This window comes from Tupaia chinensis, unplaced genomic scaffold (genome assembly GCF_000334495.1).
Source record: "Tupaia chinensis unplaced genomic scaffold, TupChi_1.0 Scaffold000625_1, whole genome shotgun sequence".
NCBI lineage: Eukaryota > Metazoa > Chordata > Mammalia > Scandentia > Tupaiidae > Tupaia > Tupaia belangeri.
This window is the reverse complement of record NW_006160145.1, coordinates 517,254-543,476: the sequence shown is the minus strand read 5'-3', so window position 1 is coordinate 543,476 and position 26,223 is coordinate 517,254. Positions and strand designations below refer to the sequence as shown.

General features: G+C 40.4%; 1 protein-coding gene and 1 long non-coding RNA gene across 5 annotated transcripts in view; one reads left to right on the top strand and one right to left on the bottom strand.

The window, feature by feature from the left end:
- TTC17 (tetratricopeptide repeat domain 17) overlaps nt 1-26,223 on the bottom strand; it is a 166,630-nt gene that overhangs the window by 89,052 nt on the left and 51,355 nt on the right. For all 4 annotated transcript variants that reach the window (XM_006159129.3, XM_006159130.3, XM_027775998.1 and 1 more), the window contains exons 6-16: nt 24,759-24,868; nt 23,245-23,389; nt 22,277-22,416; nt 19,053-19,213; nt 16,442-16,554; nt 13,198-13,344; nt 11,749-11,864; nt 11,428-11,593; nt 10,183-10,260; nt 9,822-10,046; nt 8,036-8,222 (exon numbers count right to left, since the gene is read on the bottom strand). In XM_006159129.3, coding sequence (XP_006159191.1) covers nt 8,036-8,222; nt 9,822-10,046; nt 10,183-10,260; nt 11,428-11,593; nt 11,749-11,864; nt 13,198-13,344; nt 16,442-16,554; nt 19,053-19,213; nt 22,277-22,416; nt 23,245-23,389; nt 24,759-24,868 — 1,588 coding nt within the window. The remainder of the gene's footprint in view (nt 1-8,035; nt 8,223-9,821; nt 10,047-10,182; nt 10,261-11,427; nt 11,594-11,748; nt 11,865-13,197; nt 13,345-16,441; nt 16,555-19,052; nt 19,214-22,276; nt 22,417-23,244; nt 23,390-24,758; nt 24,869-26,223) is intronic.
- Nucleotides 8,111-26,223, top strand: part of LOC102492764 (uncharacterized) — a 35,630-nt gene continuing 17,517 nt past the window's right edge. The window contains exons 1-2 of the long non-coding RNA XR_001371185.1: nt 8,111-8,189; nt 12,791-12,888. This is a non-coding gene — a long non-coding RNA (uncharacterized LOC102492764). The remainder of the gene's footprint in view (nt 8,190-12,790; nt 12,889-26,223) is intronic.

Sequence of the window (26,223 nt, the reverse complement as noted above, 5' to 3'; positions counted from 1 at the left end):
TTCCCTCTACTAGAATGTGCTCCATAAAAACTGGAGTTTTTTCCTCGTTGATTTCTACTTCCCAGAATTTGCCTAGAACATGGTAAGTATTCACTGAATGAGTAAATAAATGAATAAATTATACCCAGGCTCCTTTGGTTGAACAAAAACAAACATTTTGTTGCTTTAGATTATATTTATCAAATCTCATTTTAAAAGTATTACGTAGCTGAGTTAACAACCTATAAGGACTAAATAGATACTGTGAAAAGATCTTAAGCAACAGCTGGGAGGCCATTCCTCAAAGGAAAAACATTTTGGATGCAGGACACAAAATTCACATTAAAAATCAGTTAGTATTTATACATATTCAATATCTCTCAGAGAACAATGTAAAACCACTGTTCATCAGAATCTGAGACACGCTGCCAAAAATTCTTACAAAAACCAAAATTAACTATTTTGTCCATGAAAGCTAAATACTGAGAATCTCTTAAAAAAAAAAATTGCCTACAGAGCAAATACTGCAGGTATGGCCACCACCTTCTGTGTAAAACCCAAGGCTATGTGGCAATCCACTAATGCAAGATTCAGAAAAGATGGAGTGACACGTTAGACTGAAAGGGACCAGTACAGGTGTGCTTGTGGGCACATGGCTGCTCTGCTCCCCGCCCTCCCACAATCTAGTTTAGACCCATGTTCTATGTAGGAAGGTATGGATCTCTTCAGGGATGACATACAACACACAATGACTCCAACATCACATTGCTATTACAGAGTCCCTGTTCACCCGCTCTGCAGAACCTTAACCATCACGGCACTCGGCATATCCTTTAAGCTACTAGCTTTACTGTTTCTATCGTGAACAGCTGTGCACATGTATAATTCTGTCCATTATACCGTACTCCGTACAGTCATTAACAGCAGGGTAACGGCTTGCGCACTTTCAGAACGCCTGCATATCTACAAGAGGGCTTTGTAGGTAGACTGTATGTAACAACGTCCCACATGTCAGAAACCTGGTAAGAGAAAATGTGCTCGAGTGGAGTATGCGTAAAAGACTGTATCGAAAAGACGCGAGATAAATCTGTATTTCCACCCCTCCCAAATGCAGAGATTATACCCCTTTCATAAAGTGTTCCGACTATCTACAGTATCCGTTTTCATTCATGACAGGAGGGCGGTGAAAGGACCACAACATGAATGACACTGGTCCTGGAAGGCAGGACCAAAGTTGTTATTAACCAAATAACTTAAGTAGGTGAATATAAAAATGTAGACATTAGTACACAAAGATTACTGCAGGACGTATCTGCATCTCGGGATTTGGAAATGTGTAAGAACATTAAAAGTTTTCCTTCTTTCTCCAGAAATAAATGGGGATAACCCAAGTAGTAGCACACCAGGACTGCTGTAAACAGTTGGTCTGGGGCCAGTGCAGTGGTTAAGCGCTGGATCCCGCCCAGCCAGCCGCAGCTGGAATCCAGTAGAGAGGCTTGTTCATACTGGGTGGGTGGGCCCCTAATCCTGACAGGACATAGAAATGGAGGAGAAGGGGTTGTGGCATGACCGTATCCCAGTGGGGTGAGCTTTCTCCCTCTCTCTCTCTCTTTTTCTCTGGCAAGCACATGTGCCATCTGGCAATTAAAAAAAAAAAAAAAAAAAAAAAAGAGAGAGAGAGCTCTTCACAAACTCTTAGGAAGCCTGCCATAACACAGAGGTCTGATTGCAGGCAGTATATGTAGGACAGTCCACCAGAGGGCAGGAAAACGCAGGATTTCTTTTTCTTCAAAATCTCCATAAAAAAATGTGTTAAGATACGGGCTATAAATTTACAGAAATTTTCGTGGAAGAATACAGACTAGAAATGTAGGCAGTGAAACAAATTACAAAAAGCATATGATTTACATGAATAGATGGTATAAACATAGAAACGCTGTGAAGAGAACAGACAGTCCATCTGCACATTGGGACCAATATTAAAGTCCACGTATGTGACTTGACAATTCTAATTTCTCCTCCGAGGCAAAAGCTATCAAATATATATAACAGAGAAACTTGTATAAAATTCTAAAAATACCTATGCATAGTCTGAGTTCTATGTAACATTAATTCGTAATTCTGGAAGACTGAGCCAGTATTTTTAAGCGAGTGTGTGTCTCAATGAATTAAAGATCAGGAGTGCACAGAAATCCTGGGTTCGATGCTCGATAGATTTGGTAAACATCAGTGCTGCTGTCTGTGGCATGCGTAAGCATCTCATATAGGTGAAGCCTAATAAATATAACCTTATGCTTTTTAACGTAAAGGAAAATAAGACAGATGAATATTAAGAATAAAGTAAAATCATACAGATCAGAGATATAATAATAGTACAGTCCATACTTAAGTAGTAGAAAATATCTTCCTAGATGTAACTTTTTCTTTTTGAGAGATTTTTGCTATAGGGCACATGCACTCACCAGAGAAACAGAGAGAGACAGAAAGATAAAAACTGAGAAATCATCCCCAGCAGGGGGGATGGCTATGCTACCATCCCTTTTCCTCCATTCTCCTCTCTGGGTTTTGGGCACACATGCACATGTGCCTGGCATGAGTTTCAAGTCTCCGGGTCTGGGACCAAACCACAGCCAGCCATGTGAGAGTCCAGCACCTTAACCACCATGCTATCTGCTGGCCTCTCTAGATGTAACTTTTAATTTGTAAATCGGTAAGGCTGAAAGATCAAAGTATTTCAAAAGTATTTTCAAGTAATAAATCCTTGGAAAATCCACCAGCATGTTGTACAGCCATATCAATTTATTTCTGGACTCTTGTACAGATTAAATATTTAATTATTTTTCATGCTGTTATTAAAACTCATTTTCTATTTTTTGGCCATTAAAGAATGTAACTACTATTGTTTTGTGACAATTCATTCTCTGGAACACTTATTTTTTCTGACTGGAAAGAAAAATACCCCTTTTACTGTTGAGTACTTTAGAGAACTTATTTATATTCAAAAGCATGAAAAGTTTATTTAACAGATTCCATTTTACTCTATGTTTTTTAAGTTTTTGTTAGAGGGCACATGCATTCACCAGAGAAAGACAGGAAGAGAGGGGGAAAGTAAAAATCACCCTCCAGGGAGGATGGTCATGCCACAATCCCTTCTCCTCCAGTTTTCTGTGGGGATTTTGGGCATGCACACACATGCACCTGGTGTGAGTTTCAAGCTGATGGGTCCAGGACTCGAACCACACAGTTAGCCTTGTTGGATCCAATGCCTTAACCACCATGCCACCTACTGGTCCCCACTTTACATAAAAAGGCCATGTAGTTGTTACTAAAGAATGAGTCTGTTAAAATGACCAGGTCGGTTCTGTTTAAGTTAAATAAAATGATAACACACTTAATGTAGTGGGAAACAATATATTTAACTGACCTCTAAACAACATTGGTTTAAACTGTGCAGGTTTGCCTATATGTTGATGGTTTTCAATAAATATATTAGAAAATATAGTATAGTACTATAAATGTATATACTCTTCTTAAAAATATATTTATTTGGGGTGGGCAGGTGGCGTAATGGTTGAGGGCACTGGACTCCCACATGGCTGACTGTGGTTTGAGCCCTAGACCTGGCGGCTTGCTTTCTCACTTTCACTTTCACTCTCTCTCTCACACACTGTCACTCTCTGGTCAAATTAAAAATAAATAAATAAAGTTAAATAAAATAATTTAAAAATTCATTTACTTTTATTTATTATCATTATTTTAAAATTTGCTACAAGGCAGGTGCACTCACCAGACAAAGATGGCAGGGAAGGGGGGGGGAGAGAGTGAGAAAGCAACCTGTCAGTTCATGACTCAAACTGCAGTTGGCCATGTGGGAGTGTAGTGCCTTACTACAATTATAATTTTACAGTAAGGCACATGCTCTTCTCAGAAAGAGACAGAGAGAGTAAAGGTGAAATCACCCCTTGGGGGGATGGCCACACCACGTTCCCTTCTCTACTTTCTTTTCATGATTTTGGACACACAAGCACAATTGTCTGGTGTGACTTTTGAAGCCACTGGGTCCAGGACTTGAGCCATGATGTTGGCCATGTGGGATCCAGCTGCCTGATTCTCCATACCACATGATGGCCCCCTTATGACTTGCCTAATACCATTTTCCCCCTCTATTTTATTGTAAAAATGTAGTCTATAATGCAAATAACCTACAAAGTACTGGAAATTGACTTTATGTTATTGGTAAGTGTCCAGTCAAAGGTAGGTCATGTTAAATTTTGGGAGAGTCAAAAGCTATGCACAAATTTTTTCAATTGTATAGGGGGTTAGCCCTCCAACCCCTGATTGTCCAAGGGTCAACTGTATTTCAAAGTACCAAATAAAATGTTTAATTAAAGCTGGAAGCATTTTTTTTCTTACAGTAATTTGAGAATGAACAATTTAAAAAACTCAGTTAAGTTTTCCTTTGTAGAATCCTTGAAATTGTGATGGTGATAGAAAATGAACTATAAAAGAGAAGAATTTATTAAATACTATTCAAAAGAGAGAGAGTGACGATAAAAAGTATTTGCTATAAGAATATATGTGCTCGGGGTAACAGGTGGTGTGGTGGTTGAGGTGCTGGACTCTCATATGGTCAACCACAGTTTGAGTCCTGGTGGCTTGAAAAACATGTCAGGCACGTGTGTGCATGCCCCAAATTCTGAAAGGAGACTGAAGAAGGGATTGTGGCATGGTCATCCTGGGGGTGATTTCTGACTTTCCCTCTGTCTCTCTCAGGTTAGCGTGCGTGCTTTATGGCAAAAACCTAAGAAAGAAAAGGTGCAATATTAACATACTGCCTCTGATATCATGACTAAACTCACACTAAGACCTTAGACTATATTCAGTTGCTATAAGAACAGTGATTAAATATGAATCTTTAAAGAAATTAATTTATGGGGAACCAGCAGTTAGCGTAATGGCTATGTCGCTGGATTCCCACGTAGTCCACCGTGGTTCGCGTCCTGGACCCGGTGGCTAAAAACTCATGCCGGGCGTGTGTGCGTGCGTGCCCAAGATCCCGAGAGGAGAATGGAGGAGAAGGCATTGCGGTGTGACCATCCCCCCTGGGGGGTGATTTCTCGCTTTCTGTCTCTATGTTTCTCTCTGTCTGTCTGGCGAGTGCACACGCCCTATAGCGAAAACCTTCCCCCCCACCAAAAAAAAAGAAATTAATTTATGGAAGAAGTATTCAGAAAAATTATTTTAAAACATTTTCCAAGAGTAGTTAGCTATTTATCTTGAAAAGCCTATTTGAAAGGCTTTCATATTGGCAGCTTCCCAGACAGACTTTCGTAAGAGAATATTAAGATCGGGAAACAGGAAAATAAGGTTAAATTCTTCTCTAATAAAAAACAATTACAATATGAATTTCTTTATTTTTTACAGGGAAAACTATCATAAGCCTTGTCAATCTCTTGTAATCTTTGTACTACTGTTATAATAAAAACTTCAAACAGATATGTCAGACTATTAAGATAATGTAAAAAGCTTGCTTAAATACTGCAAAAATGGAAAAACAAAAACGCAAACAATCATTTCATCTCAATGAAGGGATTAAAATCAGTACTCAGAGGTTTTTGTCTTTTTTCATCAATCATTTAGTAGAGCTCAGAGAGAACTGGGAGAGAATTAATTGTTTATATTTAACTTGAAGTATAAAAACGTTCATAGTTTTTACAGAAGTATATTACTGCTTTCAAGTTTCACCTTTTCAAAACTGCAGTTCAACAAAATAACTGTGGATGTGCAGGATTATTCAGGAAATTAGCCACACTAAAACACTGACGTGGTTCAGTAACATGAGTTTTAAACCTAGAAATGGCATAGCATGGGTTGGCCAGTGGGGGCTAGTTAAGATGGCTGGATCTCACATGGATGACAGCATGATTTGATCTGAGAAATATGTCAAGTGTATGTGCATGCATGCCCAAAATCCTGACAGGAGGGAAGAATGGAAGAGAAGGGATTGCTGGCATAACCATCCCCCACAGGGTTGGGATGGGTTCTTTCTCACTTTCCCTTTCTCTTAGCATCATCAACCCCCATCCTTGTGCCCTCTGGAAAAACTGAAGAAAAAAAAGAAAAGAAAATGTAATAGTATTCATTTCCATTAGGAGTAAAGCATTTATTGGGTCACCGGAAAAGTCACTTTTGCATAGAAAAATATGTCATGACTTTCCTGATAACACCCAATATTTCGGTGTTAGTAGATATTTGGGTTCTTTTTCTAATTTATATCAAAGTGAGTTTAAGTCTATTAGCAGTAATAATTTCTTCAAATGACTTCAGCAAGTCTGAGCAAAGACTTGGCAAACTTAATTAATTACAATGCATAAGGGGTTAATTTTTTAAAATTAATAACTCTGAAATAAAGTTATTTCTTCCTTTCAACTCAATACTTATTTTTATTATTTTTATATCAGATCCTTTAATATTCTTGGAATAAACTGGACTACCAAATTCTACAACTTAAAGAGTGAGACCTGCTCAAAGTTATTAGTTTCTAGGAATAGCTGAAGTTACATTCTGGGGAAAAGTTTAATATAACAGAATTCCCGCTCTTGAGATGAGTGATATAAAATCAATTGCAAGAAACGGAAATACTAAACAAAAACATGTGAAACTAATGCTAAAGTTTTCTTTTTTTCTAAAATATGGTTAAGAAAAATGCATTATAGACATACAAAGCCCTTCTTCCCAATAACAAAGAAATTCCAAGAGGTGAGAGAGAGAACAGTAAATAAAACAAATAGATTCTATTCATATAAATAGCTCATTGAAAAAGTGAGATCTTATTTACAAGACTGTTCTTAGGTAGCATACAACATGTGAAAGCCCATAATATACTGTCTAAAATCAAGTAAGAAGATAAGGGTCCACAGTTTGCATATTTAAAGTTCTGAGTACTTTGTATTCATCTGAATTTCTAGTGGGCTCCTGTATGACAAGGCTCTCATTTAATCATCGCAACACGGGCATGACGGAGTTTAGGACAGTTACCTTGCTGGAGTGGGAAGGCTATGGCAGAGCTGGGGCTCCAACAGCACTCTGGACGATGGGAGTGCTAGCCAACCCCCTGCGGCCTCCCCAGTGCACTGCTGTTTCCGGCCTTCGACAGCCACAGGAGAACACCAATTCAAACTGTGCTCAACACTGGTCTACAACTGAGCTCTGGGGATGAACTGCTGAGAGATTCTAGGCTTCACTAAATAACAGGGTTCTGATATTTAAAAATGTAAGCACTACTTACTGTTTGTTATTCCATTAAAAGTCTACAGCATTCGGAGTAAGTTGGTAAAACCAGTTTCTGGTCCCACATCTATCAGTAATTACTGATGTCTTTAGGCAAGTCACGTAAACGAGTAAGTGACAATTTTTTATTTTATTTAAAAAAAATTATCCAAAATGAAGAAGCTAGATGATAGCTCTTTGCGTAAATATTACAATCTGATCTGAACACTCAGGGAGCACCTGCTGCGTGCACTACAATAATTAGGTATTAAGGACCCACGCATAGGTAAACTGCACCTTCAAGGCAGACAAATAAATTCATGATTTTTCTTTTTCTAAAAAAGGATTTAACTCCATTATACACTTTGACTACAAAGACAGAAAAATACTCTGCCATAAATATTGGTCACTATAAAACACTAGAGATTTTAGGAGGAGGAAAAAAAACCTCAAGGCCTATTAATCCCGATTGAATATACTATTAATACATATTAGGTCATCAGGAAAGTCATGATGTATTTTTCTATGGGAAAATGCATCATGACTTTCCTGACAATCCAATATATTTAAGTCAGGTTCCTTTAAATAGGGTTCTGGGAGAGAACTAAGCCTTAACATTCTAAGGGAGTTATCGCAGTAATAAATTAACTTTTTTCTTATGGAATCTAGAATTCTACTTGTTACCTAAAATCCTCAAGACAAACTGGGAACATCGTTTTCTGTGTTCTGTCCAGAACATGAACTCTGGCTGAGCTCCTCATTTTGCCAGCACTTAGCAGCTGCTTACCACTGCAAACGGAGGAGGTGATGTTGTACAGAAAGGGGTAAAACTGCATGCAGCGGATCAGCTTCAGGCTGTTTTCACACTCTGGGCATTTGGTAGTTAATTTCAGAGCCTGTCTAAAGGCCTCAAGTGCCCCACTGATATTCTTCAGAGCAAGGTAAGCATTTCCCAGGCTCAAAAATGTCAGAGGCTGAAAGGAAGAGAGGGAAAAGAAGAGCAAAATGTTAATGAGTTAATATTTTGATTTACCAAACACCTTTGGTGTATGTCATTTGGCTTTTATTAGTTTACTCATAAAGGTTATTGCTAACCGTCCATTTTATTCACACCAGCGGATTCTAAATGCTATAACATATGTAAATATGCCTTTTACTTTTTTACTAATATAAAAAATATACGGTATGTAATGTACTTAGTCTTAAGTGTAAAGAATTTTTATATATGTGTATGTCACTATAACCACGGAGCTCAAGACAGAAAACATTAAGGTTATTTGCAGGATCCTACGAGGCTCCTCTAGGCACCCGAAGTAAACGCTGTAGTGAAGCCCATACTCTGTCACCACAGACCACCTTGGTTTGTTCTTAACTTCCACACATGCCATCAAATGGCATGCTGTCTTACATATACGTATAACCTATATCCTCGTATACCTTCTTTCGCTCAATCTCAACTTCGTCCATGTTTCTGTGTGTAACAGTAGTTCGTTCTTCTTCTTTTCTTTTTTAAAATGTAAGTTTAATGGAAAAGCGCTGCGGTAGGAGCACGCCTAGCACATTTGGGGAACCGTGAAGAGCCAAGTGAGGCTAGAATAGACCAAGCAAAGGAATGAGCCCATGGAGATAAGGCCAGAAAGGTAGTAAGATCACAGAGGACCTTCTACAACCATCAATTTTTATGTTGTACCTTTAGTTATATGGAGAGCCACTTCAGGGACTTTTTTTAATTGATAAATGACAGCATCTGGCTTTTTATAAGGATCTCACTACTTGGCAGAAGCAGAGAAACCAGTTAAGTGCAAGAGTGAAAGGTAACTGAATAGGGAAAGCACACTCGTAAGATGGAGCTGGAACACATGGATATCCACGTAGATATAGACGTCGATGAATGAATTTTGATCCCTACCTCACAGCACAAAGAAAATTTAACTTGAAATGTATCACAGAGCTGAATGTGATTCCCAAAACTATAAAATACCTATTAGACAACAAAGAAAATGATCTTTATGTATTTGAGAATTAAATTTGGAAAAAGTGGTATCTTCGAAACTCTGCACTACAGTATAACTACAAGGAATAACGTAACTTAGTGAATTGCATGTGGGAGGTGTAGGGCACAAATATCAATCTATCTTTCTATTCTTACCAAAACCACCTTTCAGCTGTGCTCTGGCTTCAATGGTATAAATATGCTGACATACTAAAGATGGAAAACAGTGTAACATTAAGCTGTGTGCATGCTGTGACGAAGAGGGTAAGAACCAGATGTTTCAAACTGACATTAGAAAGTGGCAGTATATTTTTATAGCTATGTCATTTAAATATGTTCCCCTCCCCCAAAAAATTAACCATGTAATTATAAATTTCATTTAATATAAATTTAATATAAAAAGAGCTCATCAAAATAAAACAACACAAAATCTTCTTTATACCCTTCCTTAAAATATGCAAACTCCACCCTGAAAAGCAAAACCCAATGGTTTTTATGCTCTTCCTAGAAAAGCAAATTGTGCCCTGAATATGAGTTACCCCACAGTGTATGGAGCTACAATCATTCCATCCAACCTCACCTCAGAGCTATTGACGGCTAAAGCTTGAAGTAGCAGCTTGGTGGCATCAAGATGAAGGCCATAGTGAATCAAAAGGTTGGCCAAGTTGACAAGAGGAACGTCCTGGTATTGAAGTGGAGCTAAATTCAAAGCTCTCTGAAGACAGGCAATAGCAAAAGTGCTGTTTCCTACTGCTCTCCAGTAGAGCCCAGCTTCATTAAGTATGAGCCAGACAGGGGCATTTGGCTGAAAAATCCCAAAATGCTTCATTAGTACAAGAATACTGTACTTGTTCTAAATAGGATTTTTAATAAGTGCATTTTAACTTTGAATTACAATTACTGAGCATTTAAGTTTCAGATGCCCAAAGTAAATAACTTACCTTGTTAATAGCATGAAATAAGAAAGAACCGATTTCTTCTTCCGGGATAGTATAGTTATTAATACGGGAGAGCAAAATCTGAAAACACCGAAAGGAAGAGTGACTCAATTGAAAATACCAGGGGAGACGTTTGAAAAGTCAGCAATCTTTACATGAGCTCCAGAGGAGCAGATCATCTGAACGGACACTTACAATCACGTATCAAACAATGTCATCAACATACCCTGCTCACAAGTATACACTGGTTTCTTTTAACTAACAAGAAAGTTAAAAGACAGATGTACCCACAAACATACATATTAGGGTAATGTACAATACCCCATTAAAGTCAATCTAAGTGTCCACAATCCAACAAAAAATCATCCAGAAGACAAAAGCATGCACTACTTGACGTGATAGACATGTGCTATCTTCTCTAGCTGGCTAACACTGATTCCCCAACTAATCCACTCTATATTCCTACAGGATTTATCTAACTATGAGAAACTCCAGGGCAAGGACCACAGTCTACTTATCTTTGTATTCCCAGCACCCAAAACAGCATCTGGCATAGAATGCTTTCTGCCTTGGTAAATGTTTGTGGAATGTAAGAAGTAACTTGAGTATAATATGAAATTGAGATTTTAAAACAGGCGATTGTGATGGTTTGTTTTCTCTGTAAAAAGGTAATTTTTCATTTGTATATATAGAATGGTATCTTATATAGTAATCCATATTCAAGAATAAAACATTTCTAGTCATACATAACAGAAATGAAAGATAACAGCCTAATAAGAGCTTATGTTTACAAAGTGGTTACCCAATGAATACGAATTCCTAAGGACTTCACATAAGACCAAAGCAGAGTGATAAGGCCAAGGAAAGAAAACCTTCAAGCTTTTGATTTATATAAACTTTTGGAGGCCTGGAGGAGGAAATGCTAAGTTGAAGTGGTCAGAGGGCATTAGTTAGACCCACTTGATAGGTGAACAGAGAGTTCTGTGTTATTCCCCTTTGTAGCCCTGTGAGCTAGAAGGGTAATGCTTCGGTTGTCTATGTAAGCAGCAGCCCTGAGGAACACTTGCCTGCTACTCCTTTAACAACATGGTTGACTTCTCAATCATTCCACCAATTCTTTAACTCTACCCTTTAGTTTTATAAACGTAAAGTTCAACAACTGCTTTCTATCAAATTTTTGTTCCATCTAAGAGGCTTCTGAATCACCCAGAATGGACGGCAATAAACACCAGCCTAAGTGAGCCTTACTTTTCGTGCATGGTCATCTGGCATTTTGGCTTTCAGATCCATGCGGACCTCTAATTCTTTGACTAAGTAGGACAGAGTGTGGCTTTTTCTGAAGTCAGTTATGGAACAATCAGGGGTTTGGGCCTCTTCTTCTGAAGAATAATCATCACTGTTGAGCTCGTGGATCCTGGCACAAGAAAAAGGAACAAGATTCATATTTTCAAAGCTTGGGTGACTTCAAGATAAAGACTTAACCTTTCAAGTCCAAGGCTGGTGCTCTCAAAGAACCGCCAGGTGACAATCATGCAGAATCAGGTGCTTTGCAAATCCATCAGCACTTGCCTGAGTCCTTTGTTCTCTGGAGGCAGAAAATACGTTGGCAGTTCCCCGCCAACAGGGACTCTAGGGTAGCTTTCTGTACAGTCTGCTCGCTTTGGCCACAGAACATGCTGTTTGTCCTAACAAAGAAATAGAGGCTTTCATAAATCTCATTGGAGTCAATACTTCAACATGTTAAATGAATTTTTAAAAGTTCACACACACACACACACACACACACACACACACACAAGTGAACAAAACTACTATCTTAAGATAAACGTAGATGTGGAAGATTATACTGCAGATTATTAGAATGAGCCAGTAACTGTACCTGCTTTACCATGGACTGGCTTGGGGTTGGGCCTAAGCTACTGGAGACAACGAGCACAAGGAAAGACACGCTTCGGTTTCAGGGAGTGAAAAGCAAGTCTTAGTTTCTTATGTTACGTATCAACAGAAATATGTTGTTTCTACGGCTGCTCGCTGTCTTATGACCATGAGGGACACAAACTTTCCAACGAATCCAGTACTGTTGATGTATCGTGAAGAAGAAAGGGAAACATCGCCAGGCCACTGAGTCAACCCAATGTGAAGTTTATTGTATTGCTGAATTCTTGTAATAACAGGCAAACTTTCTTTTTGCTTAAGTCAAGCTGAGGTGGAATTTGTAACATGTACCTAAAAGTATAGATAAGCTTATAAAACTGACATAGAAAATTATTTTCCCCTAAACCAAGAACTTCTCTTTGCTAATATAGTTTATCAACTGTTTTTGTAAAATGTTATTTTCTACATATAAATAACATGTACCGGAGGCTTACTAAAATTTTCTCTTGAAGCTATCCATCTTTGAGGGAATTTATATTACATATACTTATACCTAAGTGGTTGCTTTCATTCTTTAGAGTACACAATTAAATTCTGAAAATGTAATGGTGAATAAAAAAAGACATAATCTCTGTCCTCATACCTACAATGGTATTCCCACTGGCTAAAGCATAATTATTTATTAGTTAGCCTTGAAATGTGTATTAACTTGCTTAATGTCTCTGTCTTCCACTAGAACGGAAGCTCCAGGAGACCAAGGAGCTTGCCTGCTTTACTGCTAAGACCAGCCCGGTACACAGTCGGAAGCGCAATAAAAGGATGTGGATGAAATATGTGAGTATACATACGTCTACGCTTAAGTTTAGAAACTTGTTAACGCTGATAACATACTAAGAGCATAAGCTATGAGCTGAAATCAGGGTGTCTATCTGCTCCTCTTTGTTGGAAAGAACTCAAGGCAGAGCCTGTCTTACTCATCCACATTCGGCAGAATGGCTTCCATTTAAGAGACGAGTAATACACGTTTGCTGAACCTAGATAAACAGTGATAAGGGGTCATATTCATCAGTGAGTCAGAGGGTCACTGCTTTAAGAGGTCTTCTCTATTTGAGAAAACTCCTACACCATGCTCTATTCACTTACCCTGTATGCATCAGAGTCCCTGCCCCAGATCCAGAGGACAGAATGGGCTACAGGAGAAGACTTCAGTGAATCGCTGCTATCACTCTGATTTGCCTGAACATCAAAGTTGACAGACATCATACTTGAGGTTGATGAATCCTCACCAAACTAGAAAATGAAAAACAAAAAGTTCAATTAAATTGGAAGAAAAGGAGTTGTGACTAAAATTTATAAGGGTCTCCAAAAAGTTGATAGAAAATGTGTATTATGAAAGCACTGTGAGTGAATTTCAAATTTGCCTGCACCAAAATCTACTCATACTTTAATTCTATTTTTCCATAACCTTTTTGAAGTCCTCTTACAGCTCAAACCAAGCTAAAACAATACTGAAATCTGGGAAATGATAAAGTAGGTCAGTAATAAAGCAATCAGATCATTTAATTGAAAAGACTGAGCCCTAACAGATTCCCTCATGGATAACACGTGGTTAGCAACTTTCAGTCACCTTGGCCACTGCAGAGACAAACAGCGCTGACTGCTTTCCTGTCTCTTTACTTCCTCTCCTTTTATTTATTTGTCAAACATTTCTATCTAGAATTTTGCAACAGGGCAAGTGTGCTTGGTGGAGAGAGAAAGGGAAAATGAGAAATCACCCCTGGGACGGATGGCCACACTACATACAGTCCCTTCTCCCGTACTCTCAGGATTTTGGCCATGTGCACACAGGTACCTGGAGAGATTTTCAAGCTGGTGGGTCCAGGCCCGGGGTCAGCCATGTAGGAGTCTAGCACCTTAACCACCATACCACCTGCTGGCCTCTGATTTAGTCTCCTTTAAGTTTAATGAGTTTGAGATTTCACTCATTTTTTTCCCCTCCTCATCCTAGGCTAAAATGATCACAACTCTATAAATTAGTGTGCTATGAATAGAGGCAAGGGAATTTAAGAGTTCTTAAGTTTTTAACATGGTTATCAATTAGGCAGTATAGACTATTGTACAATTAATTCCAAATAAAAGCTTTAGAGGTGAAAGGGAAAACAAGAAGGTAAAAAACAACAAATGTATACAGGAGGACTTCAAAAAGTTCAGGGAAAAATGAAATTAAAAGTTTATTTATTTATTTTTTTTTTGGAGAGGTTTTCGCTATAGGGCGCGTGCGCTCGCCAGACAGACAGAGAGAGACATAGAGACAGAAAGCGAGAAATCACCCCCCCAGGGGGGATGGTCACGCTGCAATCCCTTCTCCTCCATTCTCCTCTCGGGATCTTGGGCACGCATGCACACGCGCCCGGCCTGAGATTTAAGCCACCGGGTCCGAGACGCGAACCGCGGTCGACTACGTGGGAGTCCAGCGACATAGCCATTACGCTAACTGCTGGTTCCCCTAAAAGTTTATTTTGATGTAAACTTTTTTTTTGAAATTGATGCACAGTTTTGCTCATAATACACAATTTTCATGAACTTTCTGAAGACCTCTGCTTGTATCACTCTCCTTTCCAAATGAAAGTAAAACGTCTGATACTTTCACAAGATACCATGGTTCTTGTTTATTTCTGAAAACTTGCTAGATAAAAGGATGGGATGGGATAGACAAGACACGAGGGAAAAACTGAGGAACGTGGAGCTCTAGGATTTTATGCCTAAGATTGTTCTTTTTCAGTATAATGTGGTGAAGTGACTATGAACGCAGATACTGTGAGCTGCACTGGTACAAGGCGTCTCTCCTCAGAGCCTGACTTGAGACCATCAAGATGTCCCAGTGTCACACTGCAGTCCGGCCATGGGGTATGAGGAGGGCACAGCTGCACAGCACTGGAGGCACAGTGCAGTCGACCTGAACACACCAGGTGTGCCCATGACCCTGGCTGGCTAAGAGGTTGGAGAAGGCTCATGGCAGTGCGGAACCTTGTCAAGGGTCCTTGTCTCTGTCTCCATCTCTTCCTCTCTCTCATATGAAAGAAACAAAATAAACTTTTAATAAAAAGTTACACTGGAGGTTAGCTCGATGGGCTGGTGGCTAAGGCAGTCAGATCTCTCATGGCCGACTGCTCCATCAAGTCCCAGCCCTGGCAGCCAGCAAAACACAGAGGGCGCATGTGCATGCCCCAAATCCTGACAAGATGGAGCTGACTGTGGTGTGGCCCCATCAACTGGGAGGTGCTTTCTCCCTGTCTGTCTCTCTGTCTCTCTTTGGTAAGCACACGTGCCCTCTAGTAATTAAAAAATGTTGCATTTGGTTTCAGTCTATTTTATTTCTAAATATTACTCCTTTCCCCCTTAAAAGTTGGGTTTTAAGTCAGCAGCTACAATCCCACAGGTTGTGAATCTGGTCCGCCTTCATTCTTGCTCTTGAAAACCAAACATGGGCTGTGGCTAGGTACTGGTTTATAGAAAACACAGGAAGCTTCTGGTCCATATCATTACTTCCCTTCCTAACTGGCCTCTTTATTCATTTTCTTATTTTCCAATATAGTCTAGGTTTTTCCAGATTAACGATTTCTAACTTTTTGTATTTTGTTCTCCTATAGCTGTTCTCCTAATCTGAGTTATTTTAACTGTGTATCTTGGAAAAATTTCTTCATCTATGACTAGAGGCATAATGGGTTTTCTCTAGAATAGGGTAAGTTTTGCTTTCAATATCCTTTTCTATGATAGTTGGAATTCTGCCTTACTGTTTATATCACATAATCAGCCTCAGTTAGACGGAATGTGATAATATCATATTCATGCATTATTTCTTCCCAACTAGACACTCTCAAATGGGGTGTGTATGTATATGTGTACACAGAGAAAGAGAGAAGGCATGTGCTTAGCAGTGAATGGAGTTTAATACCTGTTTTCTATTGATAATAAGCATTCTGCTGGTGTTTTTGGTTAATGCAACATAACTGGACGGATGACTTCAAAACAAAAATAGTGTGGCTACTTTAAAATTTTAAATAGGTTAAGAGAGGAGTTGAAGGCTCTGAGTTAAGCAGCAATAATGGCTCAATGCTAGTTGCCGTAGTAAAAGAGAAAAGCATCAAATATATATATATATGCATTTACAGATAGCACTGTAGAAACAGAACATCATCCATGGAATAACTGGGTATTCCCTATAAAATCTTACTTTATAAACATAATGGATACTCAGAATCTTCAAGACCTAAATGACTGTCACAGATTTTAGGGATCAAAGAAAAAGGAGGCAAGGGGGAAAATACAAGACGTTGCTCTCCAATATGTAAAAGTTGTAAAAACTGGAAGAGATCAAGAAAATGACCTGAACGTAGTCCACATTTTCAAAGATATCTCCACGGTGGTAGCGCACAGGCTGGTCCCACTGGCAATGTAAACTATGCTGCTGGTTGACCAGGCGGCATATCTGATGGTTTCCTGGAACAAGAGAAGAGATTTACTAATGACCAGGGTGGGCGGAGATGTCACTGTGATATTCTCAGTCTAAGTCATTTAGTTCCAACCCTCTATTCCTCAAGTCCTAGCAGGCTACTTACACAGCAGAACACTCATTTAATAAAATCAAATCACTGTGAAGAAGTCCTAGTCTCTCCACTGGTGAAAAGAACGGACCCCACTAGAGGATCACCAAGGCATCTTCTTTAAATTATATTCCATGACTGTAAAATCTACTGATTACGTGCTTTAAGAAACTTTGCTCATCTCCCTGGAGAGAATTTGCTTTAGATAGGTCATAATTTTATTTCAAATACAAACATAGGAGCTCTGGTTGCACTGTAATACGGACTATGCAGTAACCAATCCTGAGGATCGAACATGCTCTTCACACTCAAAACAGCAAAAGCAAAACCAGAAACCCAGACCAAACCAAACGTGTAAGGCAGACTGTAAAATGGACCACAACGAACAGCTAAGGTTCAAGGGGAAAGAGGCTTTTCAATCAATAGATTTATCAAAAAGAAAGATACAATTTAAGACATTTCTTTAGTTTCCTCTCTGATGTTGAGTTGGCAGATCTGCTACCTGTGGCTTAATCAGAAACAAAACATTCCAGATAGAACCAAATTATGGATTCCCTGCTAACCCGAGTTCCCATAGACCAGTGATTCTATTTGTAAGTAAGAGATTCTAAGAGATTTTAAAAATAGTTAAATATTCTCTTCCCAGAGGAAAAAAAACTATATGCATATACACTTCTACATGTTGGAGACAGTTTGAGAACTCCATGAAACAAATCTATTGACCCAGGTTAAGAGACAAATTCTAGTCTAAAATCTTATGTCTAAGATACTATTTGTTTTTAAGGAAGCAAGAACAAAAAAGTATTTAGCCTTACTACCTATAGAAACCAAAGAGTATGGATATATAGCTTCTAGGGCGTGTCCAGTTTATGTTCATTTGGATTAAGGCTTTGTTACCCACAGTATAGCATTTTTTTTTTTTTAAGAGAGGTTTTTGCTATAGGGCATGTGTGCTCACCAGAGGCAGAGAGACAGAAAGTGAGAAATCACCCCCCAGAGGGGATGGCCATGCTGCAATCCCTTCTCCTCCATTCTCCTCTCAGGATTTTGAGCATGCACGCATGCTTGGCATTGAATTTAAGCCATTAGGTCTGGGATTTGATCCGCGGTTAACTACGTGGGAGTCTGGTGACATAACCATTACCCCATCCACTGGTTCCCACAGTATAGTTTTTGACCAGCACCATAAAGTTTTACCTGGGAACTTGTTAGAAAGGCATAATTTCTTGGGACCAGAGGATGGTGTAATGGTTATGTCGTTGGACTCCCACATGGCCAGTTTGAGTTCTGGACCTGGAGGCTTGAAACTCATGCAGGCCACATATGTGTGCGTGCCCAAAATCCCAAGAGGAGAATGGAGAAGAGACTGCAGCATGGCCATCACCCTGAAAGATGATTTCTCACTTTCTGTCTCTGTCTCTCTGGTGTGCATATGCACTCTATAGAAAAGATCTCTCTCTCTCTCTTTTTCTTTTTTTAAAAAAAGGTAGTATCTCAGAACCCACCTCAGCTCAGCCCTACTGAATCAGAACCTGCATTTTAACAAACTCTCTAGGTGACACTTATGCCTGTTCAAGCTGGAGAAAAACAAATCTAGGGCACTGAGGGCAACAACTGTTAAGGCTACTAGGATCTAAAAGACTTGGTTTTTATTTAAAAATGTGTATTTAAAAAAGCAAGGGGGGGAACAGGTGGCATGGTGGTTAAGGCGCTCAACTTCCACAATGTGGACCATGGCTCAAGTCCTGGAGACAGTGACATGAAAATCATACTGTGTAAGTATGTGTGTGTGTGTGTGTGTGTGTGTATGCCCGAAATTCTGAAAGGAGGATGGGGAAGGGATTATAATGTAGGCATCACTCCTAAGGGGTGATTTCTCACCTTCCCTCTCTCCTCTCTCTGGTGAACACCCGTGCCCTATGGAAAACAAAACAAAACAAAAAAACCAAAAAACACAAGGTGGGTCAGCTGTTGGGATGGTGGTTAAGGTGGCTGGATTCCCTATAACAGGTCTGGTGTGAGTCCCAGACCTGGCAGCACAAGAAACAAGGCAGGTCGTGTGTATGGGCGCGCGCACATGCACTGAGGGTCCCCAGGGGAGAATGGAGGCGAAGAGACTGCAGTGTGGCCAACCCCCTGGGGGGCTGATTTCTCAGTCTCTCTCTCTTCAGTGAGCACATGTGCCCTACAGCAAAAACTGAGGGGGGAAAAACACAAAACAAGGGGGACCGAATCAGCTCCTCAGGCCTCCCAGTGTTACGTGCTATGATTATACGCTTGAGGGAAGTCTTGAACACAGCTCTACACTGTCCGAAGGCTATGCACAAGTGAGGGATGAGAATGCAAGAACTGACTCTCCTCACCTGTCTCCCATTCCTTGGAGTCAATACTTACCGAGTTGTGCTTCTTTTGCCATCTGAGTCTCATGGATAATATTTCTTAGGATCTGCTCTTCCTGAATCAACTTGTGCTTTTCTAAGATCTCTTGCTGTCTCAGGTAGTGGTCATGCTGCTTCTGATACTCTTTTAACTCATTCAGTGTCCGCTGGAGGGATCTCGACATTTTCAGAAACAGGAAGAAGTAAGAGCTTTAAAATCATGAATTTTTCAAAAATGCATACATTTTCTGGTTCTCAGAAATAAGTACTAGGTTTCCCCCTTTTATTGAAATATAACCCTGTACCACAAGTTTAAGAAGAACAAGAGCTAGGGCTCTTTGGCATAGTAATGGGATGCTCAGGAAGAGCTGAACTCCATATGGTTCAAATCCCCAGGCTGGTCAGGCTAAAACACACAGAGCATGCACACAAGTGCCCAAGACCAACAGGAGCACAGACAGAAGTAAAGGGGTCAGGTGTGGCCACACATGGTGGAAGGCGTGCAGCTTTCTCTCATGCCCACATGCACGTACACTATCCTGAGTGAAGGAAAAAAAAAAAGGCTAATTAAAAAAATAATAACAGAGTTGAAAAAAAAAAAAGGCTAATTAAAAAACATAATAACAGAGTTAAATAAATACTATTCTTTTAGTAAAACTTGGGGGCAAAAAATCAAATGTGTTGGACCAGCTAAGTGTTGTGGTGGATAAGGCACTGGATCCTACATGGCTGACCACATGGTTCAAATCCCAGAACTGGGAGCTTGAAAAATATGCCAGGCACATGTGCGTGTATGCCCAAAATCCCAAGAAAAGAATGAAGGAGAAAGGACTGTGACATGACCATCCCTTCATCGGGGGATTCCCATCCTCTTTCTCTCTCTCTCTAGCAAGTGCATGCACCCTGTAGTGAATTTTATAAAATAGAGACAACTGTGAAACCTCCCTTTTAAAAAAATTTACTTTTAAAGCTTATTTATTTATTTGATGAGCTACAGAGACAGTACCCTAACAGGTTGTGACTCTATGACTCTCCTTCAGCTTCAGTCAGTCCTGGATTATGATCCTCCAACATGGCCATGTGTGTGCAGGGAGGTCTCTAGATGTGAACCCAGAGCCCTACCACTGTAGGTCAGCCTTGCAGAGGGTCATGTTTTACCACGGTGCCACCATTCGTACCCCAAATTTTTCTCTTAATTACAAATATCTTTTTATCAAATGGTGTGCTGTTTGGTTGTTCAAGATGTCATAAAAAATATATCACTATATGCTGTAAATTTTTACATGTTTAATAAGTCACATTCCTTCTACACAATTTGCTTTAGTTTCACTAACTCAAAGTCTTTCTAGAATCTTTTCTTCTTTTTCACATTGCTTTTGATTCTGCCCAAAGACAGGGTTTAGAGATATGACCACAATACTTTACTCTCACACTCTTGCTCCTTGATTTAGAGACTGTGGGAAAATCCACAGGAACTTTGCTAAGAAAGGAATACTCTATTTTAATAAGCCAGCCGGGTACCAGCAGATGGTGCAGCAGTTACATTGCTGGACTCCAACATGGCGAACCGCAGTTCAAGTCTGAGAATTGGTAGCTTCAAACTCATGCCAGGTGCCTGTGTGTGCGTGCCCAAGATACAGGAGTAGAAGGAACTGCCACATGGCCAACTCCCCTGGGAGCTGGGGGGGTGATTTCTTGCTTTCTGTCTCTCTGGGTGAGCACATATGCTCTGTAGCAAAAACCTCTTCTGCCAAAAAAGTCAGAGGTCTGATTATATTTTAGTAACAACAGAAATGACTAACCATTACACTATAACAGAGATCTTTAGAAACTATACAGATCGTGCAAGAAGAGAGGCAGTTCAGCTGTTAGAAGCAGCAGACTGGAAGAAGTTCAGCCAGGACAAGGGCTGATCAGGTCTAATTGAAGTCAGTTACAAATAAGCAAGCTGTCATTCTTTTCTTTTTACTACATTAGGCTTTCAGGCTTGGAAAATAAGCAAATACAAAAACTTAGTGCATTCTAATCTTCATTTAAGTCTCCAATAATCAGAGTAGACTCTAAACATTACAGCAAATTCTGATATATGAATATTTCACTTCTGAGTTACGTCAAGTTTAACTGGCCCTATTATTTATGGACTCAAACATGTATGTTATTAAGAATGCTGGAAGGACCAAGTACAGTAGAATTCCATTACTGCACAACATAACATGAAAACATGATTAAGATGTGAGCCACCGCTGCGCTGGTGCAGGCGGAGGGGCACTACTGCGTAACACTACAGCCACGTGGGTCCTGGGTCTGCCCTCATGGATCCGTGGTCCTGACAGGCTGGGAGGCGGGGCGGAGGATCACGGACGGTGAGACCCAGTCAAGGATGCCTGCCCTGTCTCTCCCCTTCCCTCGCTTCATCTTTGTCTCTCATGAAAGAAATTAAAAAAAAAAAAAAAAGGGAAAAGAAAAATCATGGGCCAAATAATGTCCCTCCATGCCGTTTAATGAATGTAACGGTCAAATCTAGGAACCCAAAGGGAGAAAGAGTAGTCTGCATGTTCCCGTGATTTACTGACAATGCAGTCTATGGAGACAGGAATGTAAGCACCAAATTCCAGCTGGTGCCCCACAGCCGTGGGTTCCACATGCTCAGGTTTAGCTGTGAACTGAACATATTGGAAATAAGGGGAAAAAAACAGGTGTATACATACTGAGTACACCTTTTTCCTTCCTAAGCAACATAATGTGACAACTATTCACACGGTATTCATACTGCATTAGGTAACGTGAGTAATCTAGAGATGATTTAGGGTACACGGGAGGATAGCTGTAGGTCATCTGCAAATACTGCACCACTTTATATAAGGAGTGTGAGCACCCACGGATTTGACACCTGAGGGGAGGCTCTGAGGAGGAGTGCACCGAGTATCCTGCTGCCTCCCCCCATTCCTGAAGGACTCCGTAAAAGCAATCAATGGCTGAAACTGTAAAGACCTACATCACAGTTTTTACTGCAAACCCTCTCTAATTCCCAAAGTCCTAGCTACTGAAGAGATTCTTCTACACAGCCAGTGAATTATGTGAGACCACCTGCATTTGGAGACCAGGAACAGGACATGAGTGGGGAAGAGGTTCCTCCCTTAATTCTAAGGATCAAATTAACACTGACGTCACCTGCACATGCCTTCCCTGAGGTTCTACGGTACGAGTGCTGAATCCAGTGAAGTTTTCTCTTGCCATTACCTATGTTGAGCCTCCAGTTTCTGCTCGAGTTTTTGCTGACACAGGACAGCATGCTTCCTCTTTATAGCTTGCTCAAAGCCAGGTTTGGCCTGCAAGGCATGGTCGTAACAGAGCACTGAATGGTTATACTCCCCAAGCATCTGAAGAGACAAAAACACACACGCACGAACACACACGGGGAAGAGACGTTAGCCTTGGCCTGCTTGCATCTGTTGAAACCCCTTAGTAAATTAAGCCATCACACGTCCATCTCACCCTACAGTGGGCACAACTTCAGTGAGCAGACAAGACTGCAGAACATGAAGGGGTGCTACGGGAGGGCTTAGTTGGAAGGTATTGCTATCTCTAAGGGGCATGACCTATAGAGGTGTAAAATTCTACTCAAGTTAATTATTATTATCTTCTAAGAAAGAATTATTTATTTATTTAATTGCACTTGTTATTAGTATTTTTTTTTTAAATTTGATCACACAGAGACAGAGCGAGAGAAAGGAAAGCAAGAAAGCAAGAATTGCAGTTGTCCATGTGGGAACCCAGCGCCTTTAACCACTATGCCACCTGCCGGCCCCAGTTATTTTTGTTTTTTATTAAGAGGTTAGAACAATCATATTTCATTATTATTTGAGGACTTTTTTTAGTTCCCTCTGTTTTCTTCATTTCCAGTATTCAGAGCAAAAGACAAAGGGAAAAAACAATAACATTCTAGTGATGGTTGAGGGGGAGAAAAGAGCAAATGGGTGGATCACAAAACAAAAAAGCGGGGGTAAAGAGGAGACGGCAGGTGGTGTGGTGGTTAAGGACACTGGACTCCCAATATGGCCAACTGTGGTTTGAGTCCCACTTCTGGAGGCTCATTTTCTCTCTCTCTTTTGCTCTCTGTGGTCAAATTAAAGTAAGTAAATAAATAAAGTTAAATAAAATACTTCTTTAAAGAAAACAAAAACAAACAGCCAAAGCTGGGTATTTACTGCGTATATATTCCCCAGAGTGTAGTAGCTGGTGAAGAAGTCGCTGTCATCCAGGGCTGCGTGGACCACGACGGCCGCGTCGGCAGAGAAGTGTGCTCTGTGCAGGACATTGGCCAGGTTGACCAGGGCGATGTCTTTGTTGCGCCTACAGGAGACGGAGAGAAGCAGCTGGGAGCGGGATGTTAGGGGAGAAGCACAGGTGCCACAACTGCGTGTGAGGGCCTGACAAAAACCACATTCCAATACCATGCTCAGGAAAAGAGCTGAGCACATGCTCATAGGCGAAGAAAATGATTTCATTATAACGCTTCATTTAAACTGTTAGTGGTTCTTGGGGCCAGCAGATGGTGTAGCAGTTACATTGCTGGACTCCCACATGGCCAACTGCAGTTCAAGTCCCAGACCCAGTGGCTTGAAAATCATACCAGGTATGTGTGCATGCATGTGTGTGCCTGCGATCCCAGGAGTGGAAGAGATTACAGCATGGCCATCCTGCCAGGGGTGACGTCTCACGTTCTCTTTCATAGTCTCTATCTCTATCTCCCCAGTGAGTTACATGCACCCTAAGGCAGAAAACTGTAAAATAAAAAATTATTAATGGTTCTTACTCAATCTGATAGTTACAAATTTTGCCAGAAAAATAAGGTCTGGCAAATACTTTATGATTTTATTTTATTTTAATTAATTAATTTTTTTTGGAGAGGTTTTTGCTATAGGGCGCGTGCGCTCACCAGACAGAGAGAGACAGAGAGACAGAAAGCGAGAAATCACCCCCCAGGGGGGATGGTCACGCCGCAATCCCTTCTCCTCCATTCTCCTCTCGGGATCTTGGGCACGCACGCACACGTGCCTGGCATGGGTTCTAAGCCACCAGGTCCGGGATGCGAACCGCGGTCGACTACATGGGAATCCAGTGACATAGCCATTACGCTAACTGCTGGTTCCCACTTTATGATTTTAAATATTATTTAAGGTTTATGTTTGCCTTTGAGAAAAGTCCTATTTATAGCAATTCCTCCAACTGAGGCCGTGTATTCAAGTTCTGAGTAAATCACAGCGTGTCTATGCTATGTTATTTTTTCCTTAAGAGAAATGTGAAGTATATAATATAATTATCACTCAGAACATTTTGATATGTAAGTTTGGGGAATGAGATTAATTTCATTGAACAATGATGGAGAGAGTATGCTACAACGCCATTTCTTACTTTCTCTTCTTTTTTTTTTTTAAGGTTTTTGGCATAAGACTTGTATGGCTATCAGAGACAGAAAAAGAGAAAGTGAGAAATCCCCTCACATGGGGATGGATGCATGGCAATCCCTTCTCCTCCACTCTCCTCGAGGATTCTGTGCACATGTGCTTGTGAGATTTTCATGTTGCTGGGTCTGAGACTTGAACCATGGTCAGCACAGAATTTGGTGCCTTGACCACGATACCACGCTGGCCCCTCTCGTACTTTCGTTAGTAGTTGGGAGTCACAGAGAAGCTCCGGGGTCAGGAGAGGAGGGTCTTACCTGGACGAGAAGTGGAGCGCTCGCATGGCACACTCCACAACCTGGCGGGGCTCGTTCTTTGTCCTCCAGTAGAATGAAGCCATGTTGTACAGGACCCACGAGGACGAGTTCTGGAGATACAACAATCAAACACGCCAAAGACGGCCCTGTAACTTGCCATGTTCAAAACGAGCACCTTCAGTACTGCAGCTCTTTTGAAATTCAAGACATCGAAGAGCAAGCCTAGTTATAGTAATGACAGAGCAGGGAAAAAAGCGCGAATACACTGCACCCGTCCACAGAGCCTCCTGGTCAGGAGCTGAGCGATTGCATGACAGCATGGTCTTTGTAAAGAGCCCGTCCACCTCTAGGGTACCATGATAGGGAGAAATGAAGCTGAGAAACCTACCAAGCGGCCAAAACTTGGTAGCTTAATTTCTGAAGCTCTATTTCAAGACCTCAGAAATTAAGACGCAACCTACTTAGAAATGTCAATTGCTCTAACATGAGCTTCCTGAAATTAACATTTTATAAGGTTTTCTATTAATGAGAGCAGCAGGTGGTGTAGATGTGGTGTTGTACTCCTACATGGCCAACTGTGGTTTGAGTCCTGGACCAGTGGCTTGAAATTCACACCCGGCACATGTGTGGGCATGCCCAAAATCCTAAGATGAGAATGGAGGAGAAGGGACTGCAGCATGGTCATCTCCCCTAGGCGAGGATTTCTCATTTCCTCTCTCTGTCTTTCTCTGTTTCTGGCAAGCACATGTGCCCTATAGCAAAACAAAAGAAAACAAACGCTCTTAAAAAAAAAGTGCTCCCCAAAGTGTTCTACTTCTATAATATCTGAGTGAAGGTATAAAGGCTGGCTTATGTTTTTGTGAAAAATAGATATTCATAATTTTCTCACGTGTGCTTAGAATCTAATCCAAATTTTCAAGCTACTGGGGTCAGCAGATGGAGTAGCTGTTACACTGTTGGACTATCACATGGCTGACCATGGTTCGAGTTCTGGACTTGGTGGCTTGAAAACCACACTGGGCACATGTGCATGTGTGCCCAAGGTGGGGTATATGTGTTATTTCTCACTTTCCCTCTCACTGTCTCTGTCTTTCTCTCCCCAGGGAGCACACATGTCCATGGCAACATTCTCTAAAAAAAAAAAAAAAAAAATTGAAGCTATTAAAGATTAAATCTTCAGTATATGGTATTATTTAGTGATAAACAGGAATTCAGAGAGGCCTCCTCCTTCTGTGGCTGGAATTTTTCACCCTGTCACATATACTGAATTTCAACAATACCAAAGTCACACACTAGCCTGGACTATGTCTAGAACTCAGTGAGTCTGAATCCAAGGGAAAAAACGTTTTAAATTTCTGCCAGGAAAAAAAAAAATCACAAAATTTTAAGATAAACTGGGGAAAATATGTGCAACATATATGACAGTCAAAATTTAATACCTTTAATAAAGAGCCCATTAAAATGA